Source organism: Cynocephalus volans, chromosome 1 (assembly GCF_027409185.1).
Source record: "Cynocephalus volans isolate mCynVol1 chromosome 1, mCynVol1.pri, whole genome shotgun sequence".
In the NCBI taxonomy this organism is placed as follows: domain Eukaryota; kingdom Metazoa; phylum Chordata; class Mammalia; order Dermoptera; family Cynocephalidae; genus Cynocephalus; species Cynocephalus volans.
In genome coordinates this window covers 24,725,179-24,736,698 of record NC_084460.1, presented here as the reverse complement: position 1 = coordinate 24,736,698, position 11,520 = coordinate 24,725,179, and the positions used below count along the sequence as shown (strand labels likewise).

Here is an 11,520-nt window from a genome sequence, read left to right as displayed (position 1 = left end):
TCGTAAGTCCGGGTTGTGGCTCTCGGCTTTTTTCCGTCCCCAAATGACCCCGCCGTCCCGTTGCCCTTCCTGGACGCGCCTTCTCCGGCGAGGCGTGTGCGTGTGTGCAGGGACGCGATGGTGCGCGGGCGATGAACCCCTGGCCTGACCCTCCGTGGCTTCCCAGTAAATGATTCCACAGGAACACATACCCTGGCAAACTGCTAAATCCCTGACCCCCTCCTCCCTCTCACCCCGCGCTGGCACGGAGTCCTCGGCCACTGTCCCCCAGCCTTGGAAGAGGGCGGGGTGGGGATGGGGCCGCAGGGCATCCCCCAAGGGCTTCTGGCCTATTAGGGGAGCCTCAGGCATAGGCCGGTGAGGGAGGCTGACCCAGTTTCCCCTTCCAGCAAGATAAGCACTGGGAGCGAAGCCACGGAGTGGCCCTCGGTGATGGGCAGCCTGGGGATCAGGACAGTCCTGAGCACACCCGCCGCCCCACCCCTTCTTCAGGAGGCATTGCGGAGGACCTGCGCCAAGTGGACTCCGACGACTGTCTGGCGGGTAGCCATGTGCTGCTTTCATCGGATGAACAGGCCACGGAGGGGATATACCGGGTCATCCTGTGCGCCCCTTCTTGGTTTTTATTTTTTTTTTTTGTCCTTGGCGACTGGCGGGTCCAGGGGGATCCGAACTGACCTCGGTGTTATAGCATCGTGCTCTAACCAACTGAGCTAACTGGCCATCCCCCTGGGGACCTTCCATAGAGTCCCTGTGGCTAGAGCTCCAGCCAGCGGAGGCCCAGACTCCCCGTGTCCTATCCTGCGGATGGCATGGTGGAGGGGGAGGGGGTGCTGAAGAACAGACAGGCTGATGTTGCCCAGGGAGCAAGGCTAGGTGGGAAGGCAAAGGGGCTGGACCCCTGAAAAGCCACCTTTGTCTCCCTAGCCTCTCCCATCTGGGAATGCCTTGGCTTCTGTATCTGCCTCCAGCAGCTCCCAAACACCTGGTCCTTCCAAACCACCTATTCCAGGAAACTGCCTGGCTTGGAGGGACAGACTCCTACTCCCCTTACCACAAGCTTCTCTTCCCTCCTCTGAGGACCTCACCCCTCAGCTGACTGAGGCAAGAGGAGACCCCAGCCATGCCTCCCCCCGTCGCCTGCAAACGCCTCTCTGTCCCCTTCTCCCTGGTTATCTCTCAAAGAAACTGGCGCTGACTCCTTCCCTGCCTCAGCCTCCGGTGTACTGCCCCTGAAGTTCTGTTCCCCTGGTTCCCCTGGAGAGATCCCGAGGCCCCGCACCCCTGCTGCCTCCAGACTCTGACCCAAATTCAGAGCCTGTTTCCTTCAGTCCTCCCACCGCCTCCTATCCTGTGTAGATCAGAGGCTGAGGGCAAATACAGGTGCCCAGGTCTCCCCACCTGTGTCCCTCTGGGTCCTTACACAGGCAGGCAGGTTTAGGCACACACATGCCCTCTTTCCCTCTCCTGGGGTCTCAGACTTCACTGGGCTGTGGACACCAAATCATGATCACTGGGGTCCACAAGATACTTAGGACTTTCCAAAGCACTTTTGACTGTTTTCCCCTTATGCCACATATCCTGCCCGCAGGGTTTAGAACTTGGAGAAGTAACTGTATCAACTGTATCGTGTCTCATTAAAAAAAAAGAAACACTCCCTTGAACTCCCTTCCCCACCAGTACAGCCCAATCCTCAGCTACACTTAACAGCAAACTTCGAAGATTTATCCTGTCTCCACACCCCTCTCACCACTTCTCTTCAACCTACTCATACCCATCTTTTGTCCCCAACACCCCACTGAAGTTGCTCTCGTCACGTCCGCCTCAGCTTTCTTGCCCCCGACCCTGCTCGACAGACAGCACACAGCGTGATGCATGCCTCCTCTTTCTTGCATTTCCTTCTCTTCCTCCCACCTGGGCCTGCCCATCTTTCCCTTTGTCCACGGTCTCTACCAGCCACTGCTGTCAAATTTCCTCTTTCTTGTCACTGAGCTCCTGACTTCCACGTGCCACAGCCTACTTACCACTCCCCCCACCAACCTGAATGGCTAAAACGTACACAATTAAAATGAAGTTAATGCAAAATAGGGTTCCTGAGTCTACCATCCACCCAGCAGCTCCAGACCCGGGAATTACCCTGACTCACCACATCTAATCCATGAGCAAATTTTGTGGCCTTTACCTTCAAAATAGAGCTTGAGTCTGCCCCCTTGCACCTCCATGACCCACCACCTGGCCTTCTGATTTGCTCCCACTTCTGTCCTCCCCTACAATCATTCTCCACTTCCAATGGCTTCCCCCACATTTAGAAAAGAATCCCAAATTCCCTCCTGTGGCCTACAGGAGACTGGGGTGGGGGATGGGGGGGCTGCCTATCTCCCCACCTTATCTTATACTTCCTGCTTCGTGGGGAGCGCTGCTCCAGCAACCATGGCTGTTCTCCCACCGCAACCAGCCCCCCTCTGCCTTGATATTCTGTACCTGGAGTTCATGTCTCTACTCTTACCGTGGCCCATTCCATCCCTCAGGTCTCTGAGGACTTCCCTGGCCACACCATCCAAAGTAGATTCCTGCTTTCTTTTAACCACAGACTCTCATGGCCCCGAACTTTGTAGCACAACCTTCTTCAGTCTTCTTACTGTACTGCCTGAGTCCCGTCTCCCCGACTAGCCCATGAGCCCCCCGAGACCAGGACTGTGTGTTTGTCCTTCAGGTGGGCCTGTCACCCTCCTTGCTCTCCTCAGGTTTGTGTCCCCCACGTCCTCCTCACCCACGGCTCCCCTTCTCACTAGTCCCATCCCAGGGGCCTCGAGCTCACCATCCAGGCTGACACTGCGGGAGGCCCCCCTGCAGACCACCCTTCCCACCAGCTCCTCCACTAAGCTGGATGCACTGGGTAGGGAGAGGTAGTGGGCAGGCCAAGGCCAGCACCCTGGGGCAAGAGCTCCAGCTTTCCTTGGATCTCTCATCTTTTCTATCTCTGAAACAAAGAGCTTGAAATGGAGTCTTTTTAGCTGGAAATTTTGTGAATTTTTAGTCTCAAACTGAAATAATCTTCCTTATCAAACCATCTTTCCTTTTCCTGTTGTCCTTATTTCTCTGTTATTTGTACATGCATCCAGGCATGAAATTTCAGAATAGAGATGTAAAGTTTCTTAAAATATCCAGGCACGGGAAGAAAACAAACTTCTTTATTGTGCAGGAAAAGCAGTAGTAATTATAGGATAAAATGGAAACATATTCACACTTTATTTGATTGGTATTCATTTTTTATAGATCTATAGTCATTTATTAGTTTGACATAAAATTTACTGACCCTGATAAGACTTTTTTTTTTAAAGTAATTATTTTAGCTGGTCAATTTAGCAATGCAGAGGCCTTGGGAAAACAGGAATAATTTGTGGATAAACACATTTATTTTTCTTCAAATTTTTAGAGAATGAAACAAAAAAGTTTCTTTGCAATTGTTTCAAAACATTGGTTTTTTCCACTTTGGCTTTTTCCACTTTTACCTTGAGGTCATCCCCTTCGCTCTTATATAATTAGTCACTTTGTCTTGCCAATTGTTCCTTCGAAATGGCTTTCAGGTTGGTCCACTTCTCACCTCCACAACAGCAGCCCATCCCGCACTTTACAGTCTACATGACCATGCTTTTATTTAAGGAAAAAAAGTATCCTAAACAGGCTCCCACGGAACAGTTGTACCCCTGAGTGTGCTGAGACACTATAAAACCAAATGGTGGTCTCTTCTCAATCTGCAGGGGAGATATTATCTTAGTAGATAGAATGTTTTCAATTTAAACTTTTTCTTCCCTTGGTAAAAAATCACCATCATCATCATCACTACTATAGAAAAATGTTGTGATTCCTATTGCTGGTATTAGAAAAGACTACCAGAAAGTAACATTTTAAAAAAATGAAGTAGGTATCTGATTTAACAGAAATGCTCAGAAACAGCCTGTGGGGTGATATGCAATGCTGGCCTTGGGGAGAAAGCCCTTCTTTGGGGGACCCAGCTCCCAAATGGGCCTGGTGTTGTGGGGCCCATGGAAGTGCACAGTGACTCTTGGCCAGGCCAATTAGAATACTTCATTCCTACTGACCATTGTGACTGGTTCAGGAATGGGAATGTGACCGCAGACTTTGGGGATGCCTCTGGAAAGGGAGTTTGAGTCTTGCCTGCAGGGTGTTCGAGCTGCTGGAGGTACAGAGGAAACACTGCCAGGGGAGAGGGAGGCCACCAAGGGTGATGACATCTGAGCACCTGGGCCCAGATGGATGTGTGGCTGGTACCACTCTGGTCTCCTTTTATAAGGAACCTAGCTGATCCCTTTCCGTCATGGGCTGGAAGTGGGTCCTGTTTTCTTTGGGCATGACTGTTCCCTAGATTGTATGATAAAAATTAGTACATCAATATTTCTCCGTGTTCCTCAGAGAGCCCTGCGATTTTCAACAGCTCCACATGAAACCCTCTGCTCGAAATCACACTTGCCACATCTACTCCACTAGGATTCCCTGATTCTGGGGCTCCCGCTCTGTCACTCTGTCAAGCAGCCTTAGGTTTCAGTAGTCCTCTGTCCTTACTGTGGATCCAGGTGGGAGACGGGCCCCTTCTTCTGTCCCCAGGTTTCCTGACCTCTAAGTCCCACTGGCCCTCAAAGCTTATACAGCCCGGAAGCCTCCCACTATTTCCCCCCCCACTATCTACTGTCTTCTCTACCTCCCTGGCAATTCTTTGGGGATTAATTCCCAAAGACTGGAGGTTTCATGGAAGGCAAGAACAGGAGCTCCGTCAAGTTCAAACTGGCAGCCTGCAAGATGGGGATGCAGGAGGCTCTGGGGAAAGGGATTGTGAGGCTGATCCTGTTGCCAACCACCAAGCCTATCAGGCCCCTCCGTGCAGTTTTGCATTTGGTTTGTCCCTGATTAATTGATCACATAGAACTTCCAAACCCAAGACCACAATCTCACCCATCTAAGGGAGGCTGCCTGAAGAAGCTACACCCTTTCCCTTGGGCCACCTTCCAAAATCTGCCTAGTGGAGCACTGCCCCTTGTCCCAAGGCCCCTTACATGGGTATGACAGGAGACAGGGTCTCTGTGGACCGACTGCCTGTGATGGGCACTCCTCTGGGCTCAGCCCTTTTCCCCTTAGGCCAGTGGATACTCCTCCCAGCCCAGCTGGAAGGATAGGAGCCAGCTGGAGCCTAGTGCATGCAGGTCACGGTGGGGTCACACCACCTGCTGCGGGAACCATGAGGCAAGCGGAACCTGGGCCACAGGGGGACAGTTGGCTCCTTCAGAGCTCCACAGGCTTCGGGCTTCAGCAAACCTCCCCCTTAGAGCTTGTGATTCCAAGGCCCGCCTCCAGATGCTCACTGCCGCGAGGGCGCTCTCAGACAATGTGGGCGAGGGCAGTGGCTCTGCCACCTGCACCAGTTACTGGACCCTTATGTGCCTCAGTTGCCCCCCATTTACAAAGTGGGACTGAGGGGCTGGCCACCTCGCATAGCTCTTACCAGGCTGAAACGAATTGACTGATCAGCCTGTAAAGGCCTGACTCCTACTGCAGCCCGGCGGGAGGGGGGGTGGGGGCGGGATGTTGGTGGCCACGAACAGGCACCCCGCACCCGGGCACCACGGTCCAAGAGGAGGGCCCCCAGGAACTGTGGGGGTGGGAGGGCTTTTCTCTGGCAGCATGGGAGACTCCCGTGCCCACAGCTGGTTTCCTGAGCCCCTCTCAGGGTTCTGGGACTCCCCAAGTGCCCACCCCTCAAGCCAGGGTGGTTTCTTCATATAAACTTTATTCTCTGCCGGCCCCTCTGGGGTCTGGAGAGGGGTATGTTAGCCCCAGCAAAGATGAGCCCCAGCAGGGGCTAAGGGATGGTCCCCAGACCTGGGCCGGGCCTTCTCAACTCCACCCCAGGGACACCGTGGTACTTAGTCTACAGGGCAGGCTATGATGGGAGGCTTTGCTTATTCAGTGAAAGTTTATTGGTCCTTAGCATTACATCTCAATTACCAAGGTAAATTCACATACACAACTGCAGGTAAAAACATGTAAAATAATATAAAAATAAATTGAAGACTACTTTTATATATTTACTGAATTAAGTAGTGTAATAAATACTATATAAGCAAAAAGCTTCAATCACACAATTCAGTTTCACTGAAGTTACAGTAGTGTTTGTAAATATGAGTTTTAAAATTTAAGTTACAAATATTAAAGCACTGAAAAACGAGTATAAAAGTGAATTTTGGCACGTAGTGAGCTCTTACATCGTTAGTATTTGACAACCTGGGACAATGAGGAAGCCATTTCTCACATACTTTTTGAGGTACAACTATCTGACTAGGTCAGCAACACGGCTGGAATACTTAAACAGTTTACAATCTTTAAGTTGAATGTTTTCCCTTTTGAGAAGCCCAAAGAGCAATCCAGAGCTTATTACTGTGCAAAAATTCTCCAAAATCCTAATAGAATTTAGCAGGGAACTTTTTCTTGCAACCTGAAGGGCCCAGTGTCCAGGCTTCAGGTCAGATAGCCCCCAGGGCTCAGGGGGGCCAACTCAACTTCCTGCCAGTGGCCCCTTCCTATGATGATCAGTTTTCTCCAATTTCTGCCCCCTCCTTCCAATCAAAAAAAGAAAAATCCCATATCAAAACATAAAATAACCCATAACTTCAGCGACTTCAACATTATCACACTCATTCCGGGTGATATAAAACTGAAGCTGCTAACAGGAAAGTGGGCAAAAAGCATGCAAGCCCCTGGAGGACTTCTGCCTGTCCCTAGGGACCCATCCCTGATGTCTTTACTGGGTCCCTGGTATCCACTTCTAAGGTCAAAAGCTAAAACACAGTGTCATGGCCCTTCCTCTAGACATAGCCTAAGACCCAGCTCCCCCACCTGGAGCACTGCCTGGAGGAATCTAGTGGATATTAAATTTCACAGTCAGAACCAAGAGGCCCTGCAGGTTTCCAAAGGGGCAGTGCAGGAAGAGGCATCCTCCCAGCCTCAGTCCTTAAAGAGCTCACACAGTGCCACAGTGCACTGTTGGTGTGCCTCTTCACCAGGGGGCACAGCAAGTGCTCCCCAAGGAATGCCCTTTCGCCAATTGCCCCTTCACACTCCCAAGCAGGCTGAGGAGCGTCTATAGAGGCCTTAGCCAGTTTCGCCTTTTTGGCTTTGATACTTCCTAATGTTTTGATTTTTTTTCAATCACAGTTTCATATTCAAGTTGAGGTAATCAGTTTTCCCTCTAAGAGAAGAGGAATTGGGACAGTGGGGCGGGTTGGTGAGAGAGCATTTCTATGGACAACTGTCAGAAACAAAAACCACCACGTAGTACAGCCCCACGTGGTGGGAAGACCCGCTCTTATGGGCGGGCTCCGACCCCTCTTTAAAAACTCTTGTGCAGCAGCCAGACTGCCAGGCTAGGGCAGCCAGAAAACGGCTCGAGCTCCTAGACCTAGAGCTATCATTTAAAACTTCACAGCAATCCACCCGGAGGAAATGGCCTGTGGTTCCCACAACCCCACCCACCCACCCACCCCACCTTTCCCTTTTCTGAGGCTGCTCAAGTTTGAGTTTTTAAAAAGAGCTCAGTAGAGCTAAAGGAAGCTACAGTAACTCATTGCTTATTAATCAATTGCACTTAAGATCTATGTTATTGATTCTGAAGCAGAGGCAGGCCCTTCATGGACCTCTGGCCAGCCAGAAGTCAGGGGCTCCCAGACTTGGGCTTCCACAGTGGGGCCCTTGTCACCAGTGGCTTTTGGAGCTAGGAATGGAGCAAATGGACCTTTTCAGAAGCCTTTCTTGATGCAAGATTTCTTATTCAATGATATTTAGAGTTTTGTTCGTTTGGCTTCAAATACAAATAGTTTTTTCCAGTACAAGTATATTTTACTGACAAGCCCTTGACAATTGCTTAGCTACTTCCATGCAGGCCTCTGTGTGACCAGGCACAGACCATATGTGCTCCATCCTATCTCTCCCCTGCACCAGGGGCCTTTTTCAAAAACCCCTCTACATTACTAAACTTTGAAACTTTGCTGGTTTCACCTATGTGCTTCTTCCTAAGGCATGCAAAAAACGTGAGATTCAGAAAACATTTACAATCCAGGCAGCTGAGGCGCTAAGTCCGGACAGACATCACCTAAATATTAGTGCCTGTGTCCCCCACCCCATTCCCCACACTAATTACGAAGGTCAGGCATGGGACATACTTGTAATTCCCCTCTGCTTTATGGTCCAGCTGAAAACAAAGCCACTGGAATTCTAACTTGGGTATTGGAATTCTTTGACATTCTTGGTCCTCAGGAGCCAAACAAATCCAGGGCCAGCAAAAATGCTTGGGGGGCATGAATTTCCTGAAGTTTGTAGCTAAAAAGCAGGCCTTCCTTGACAAGGTTGGGGGAAGAGCTGGGTGCTGGAGACGGACACCCCATAAGTGATGAGACCCCAGGCGTAAGACTAACCAGATGCAGGATGCTTCCCTCAACAGTGAGGCAAAGCACTGCCAATGGGGCTTGGGCAACATGCTTGTTCTTGTCCCTGAATTACGGAAACGCGAGTGATGCCAGAGGAGAGTTCAAAAACCCATCACAAGGGCAAAGTACTGCTTATGGCAACTCAAGAGCCACATACTCCTGGAAAGCAACATGCCTTTTCCCTCAGTTTAGTCCACAAGGGAAATCCCCTCATTTCAGAACAAGCTGTTGATCTCAGCCCAAGCTCCTGGCTCTGTGAGTTGGGCTTGGGCAGGGCTTGTGCTGCTCCCCCCAGAGACTGGACCCAGGGCCAGCAGAGCCACCAGCTCCCTTAATGGAAGGGGCCTAAGCAGGGGAGTCAGGCAGTCCATTAGGGATGAGGGATCTCCTGGGGCAGTGTCTGAGGCCTGAGGTAGCTGGCCTTCCAGGCACTGCCACAGTTCAGGCAGCCAGGGTTCCTTCTAAGTCCCAGCAGCTCTTCTGCACAATCCAAATGCTTCTCCCCATCACAGTGCCTCAACAGCCCAAAGGAGGTACTGTTACCAGAGACCCAGAGCTCCTGGACTGCTAGTTCCCCACCCAAGGCAGTTCCTGTCTGCTCATCCTTGAGGACCCTTCCCCCAAATCAGTGGTGTAGGTGATGCTCTGCAGCACTGTATAGAGAATAAAGACAACATGCACTCAAGCAAGCACACATAGCCAAGGAGATAGCCCCTTCAGGGAGGGGCCACCAGCCTTCCTCTAGGGCTTCTGCTCAAAGAGGTCGTGATACTCCTGCTGTTCCAGCTCGCGGTTATACTTCTCAATTTCCCGGTTGGCTTCTTCCACATAGTCATTCATGAACTCATCCATGACTGGCATCTCATTAAGGAAGACAGCACTGTGCCTGGAGAACAAGAGTACCTGCTTGGGCCCAGAGAGACCTGTGAGCAGGTAAAGAGGGGAACACTGAGGTAGTGAGTACCCGGCCTGCACAGAGGGTACAGAGAGAACTCCATGTCTCGATTTTGCCCTATCCATATTTTCACAGATTAGCTGTTGTAATCAGGTTGTCTCCGACTTGCACGTCATGATGACTCTGATGAACAGAGAACTCAAAATGTCACCACAGCTGCATTCAAATTATAATCCACAGAGTAACATTAGCAATCATTCAATGAAGAAATCTAATTTTAATAACTTTAAAAGGCCAAAATGAAAAGTCTCCCCCCATGGTTTGCTCCTGTGTGTGCCCAGCCCCAGCCTGTGGGAATGTGGAGACCACCCTGCTCCAGGGGCCCGGCTGTGGGGCTCCAGCAGACACCCACTTTACAGACAAGCTTACATCTCCCCACCCCAGGCCTCCACACAGGGACCAAGCTGCTTCCAAGGATACGTGGATGAAAATCAGTCTTGTCACCAAAGAAGTTAACAAACTGGGTACCATTATAAAAGTAGCCTGCAGGTAGGGGGTCCAGGTGGCGTTTCACCTGTAGGAAGAGAGTCTTGTTAGAATGATCTGATGACTTCCTATCATCCACTTGCTCATTAAAAACAAATAAGCAAGCCTATTACCCTAGTAGGACAGCCTACTGTGCTATATAGCCAGGGAATTCATTACACCTCCCAGCAACCCTCAAGCCATGACTGACGGTGGCTCCCCTGCCTCTCAGGTGAGGAACTCTGGGCATTCCTAATGGGATTAAGCTCCCTATGCTCACAGTGGTACTGGATTAATAACACATTTTTTTTTTTTTTTGTCACCTGGCCGGTTAGGGGATCCAAGCCCTTGACATCCTTTCCTGGCAGTCTCCTCTGCCCTTCCCTCTCTTACTTTCACATTTCCCTACTTAGTGTCTCCTGACTTACTTCCAAAATAAACTACCTGTATTCAAATCCCCGTTCAAGGTCTGCTTCTGGGGGAACATGCATTACAAGGACTGCCTTCTGAGGTGCCCACATTGTCCTCCCCAGGAGCATCCAGGCTCTGTAGGAGCTGGTTATGAAGGGGTTCTCAAGTCCAAAGCAGGGGCTCCTGCAGTCCCAGAACACTTTCCTGCCCCACCTGCTCATTACTGGGACTGGTGACACAGCCCATCCTGGGGCCTGGACTCTGTTCCTTTTAGCCTTTTGCTCCCAAACCCATCAGGAAAAGGCCCCAGTGGGAGTGTAGATTGGGACAGAAGATAGGAGCCAGCTTGGAGTTTTGGAGGGTTCATAAAGAGGACTTGTGTACTGGCCTGAGGATTCCACAACCTTCCATGAGCAGCTTCTGGGTCTAGACGGTTTTATCCTGGGCCCTCGTTGGTTTATGTGTGGTTTACCTTGGACAGAGGTCTTCTGCAGCTGCTTGAACCAGGGTAGCAAGGCAGGTCCTCCCATCACCCACTCCCCCAACAGATGCTGGCTCTACTCAATCTCATGCCCAGGTTACACCAGGGGTTGCCTGTCCCCTCCTCACTGAGGCTGCAAAGCTGGATTGCTTTAGCCAGCTTTCCTCTGTGAGCTGAGAGAAGCAAGAACTTCCAGCATGCCCTACAATAGCCCCCTCACTCAGGGAATCCAAAAGATGGAGCTATACAAGCCTAGAAGGACAGCCTTGGGCCACTGAGAGAAGAGCCCAAGGCAGGGCACTCACATGGATGTTCCTGATCTCCTGCTGGGTCAGCATCCCCCTGGTCTTCAGGGCTTTCCTCTGAGGCTTCTGTGCAGAGATGTAGGAAGGGGTCAGATCCCAACAGAGCTGATGGAGTATATGGGTAGGTGAGGGCTCAGAGCTCTGGGGGCTGGTTACATGACTAAGATCCCAGTGGAGGGGAAAGCATGCTGTCATGGTCTAGACATAATATCCCTGCCATCTGCCCCTTGAGAAGACCTCTTTCCCACCACAGAGCCCTGCGGGTCAGTGTGGAACAAGCAGCAGAGGAGAGCCCAGTGCTTCTGTAAATGGGCATGGTCCTGTCTTTTTGCTCATCCCTAAGTTCCACCAGTGACAGACAAGCAGTCAAAGGGAAAGCCTGAGGTCCCACAGTCAAGCACCATTTAG

General features: G+C 50.9%; 1 protein-coding gene across 1 annotated transcript in view; it reads right to left on the bottom strand.

Annotated features, from left to right (window-relative positions):
- Positions 1 to 7,568: 7,568 nt before the first annotated feature.
- The window catches only part of DNAAF9 (dynein axonemal assembly factor 9), a 145,957-nt gene continuing 142,005 nt past the window's right edge, over positions 7,569 to 11,520 (bottom strand). The window contains exons 35-37 of the mRNA XM_063100122.1: positions 11,113 to 11,178; positions 9,871 to 9,964; positions 7,569 to 9,349 (exon numbers count right to left, since the gene is read on the bottom strand). Of these exons, the coding sequence (XP_062956192.1) occupies positions 9,237 to 9,349; positions 9,871 to 9,964; positions 11,113 to 11,178 (273 nt within the window). The 3' untranslated portion in view covers positions 7,569 to 9,236. The remainder of the gene's footprint in view (positions 9,350 to 9,870; positions 9,965 to 11,112; positions 11,179 to 11,520) is intronic.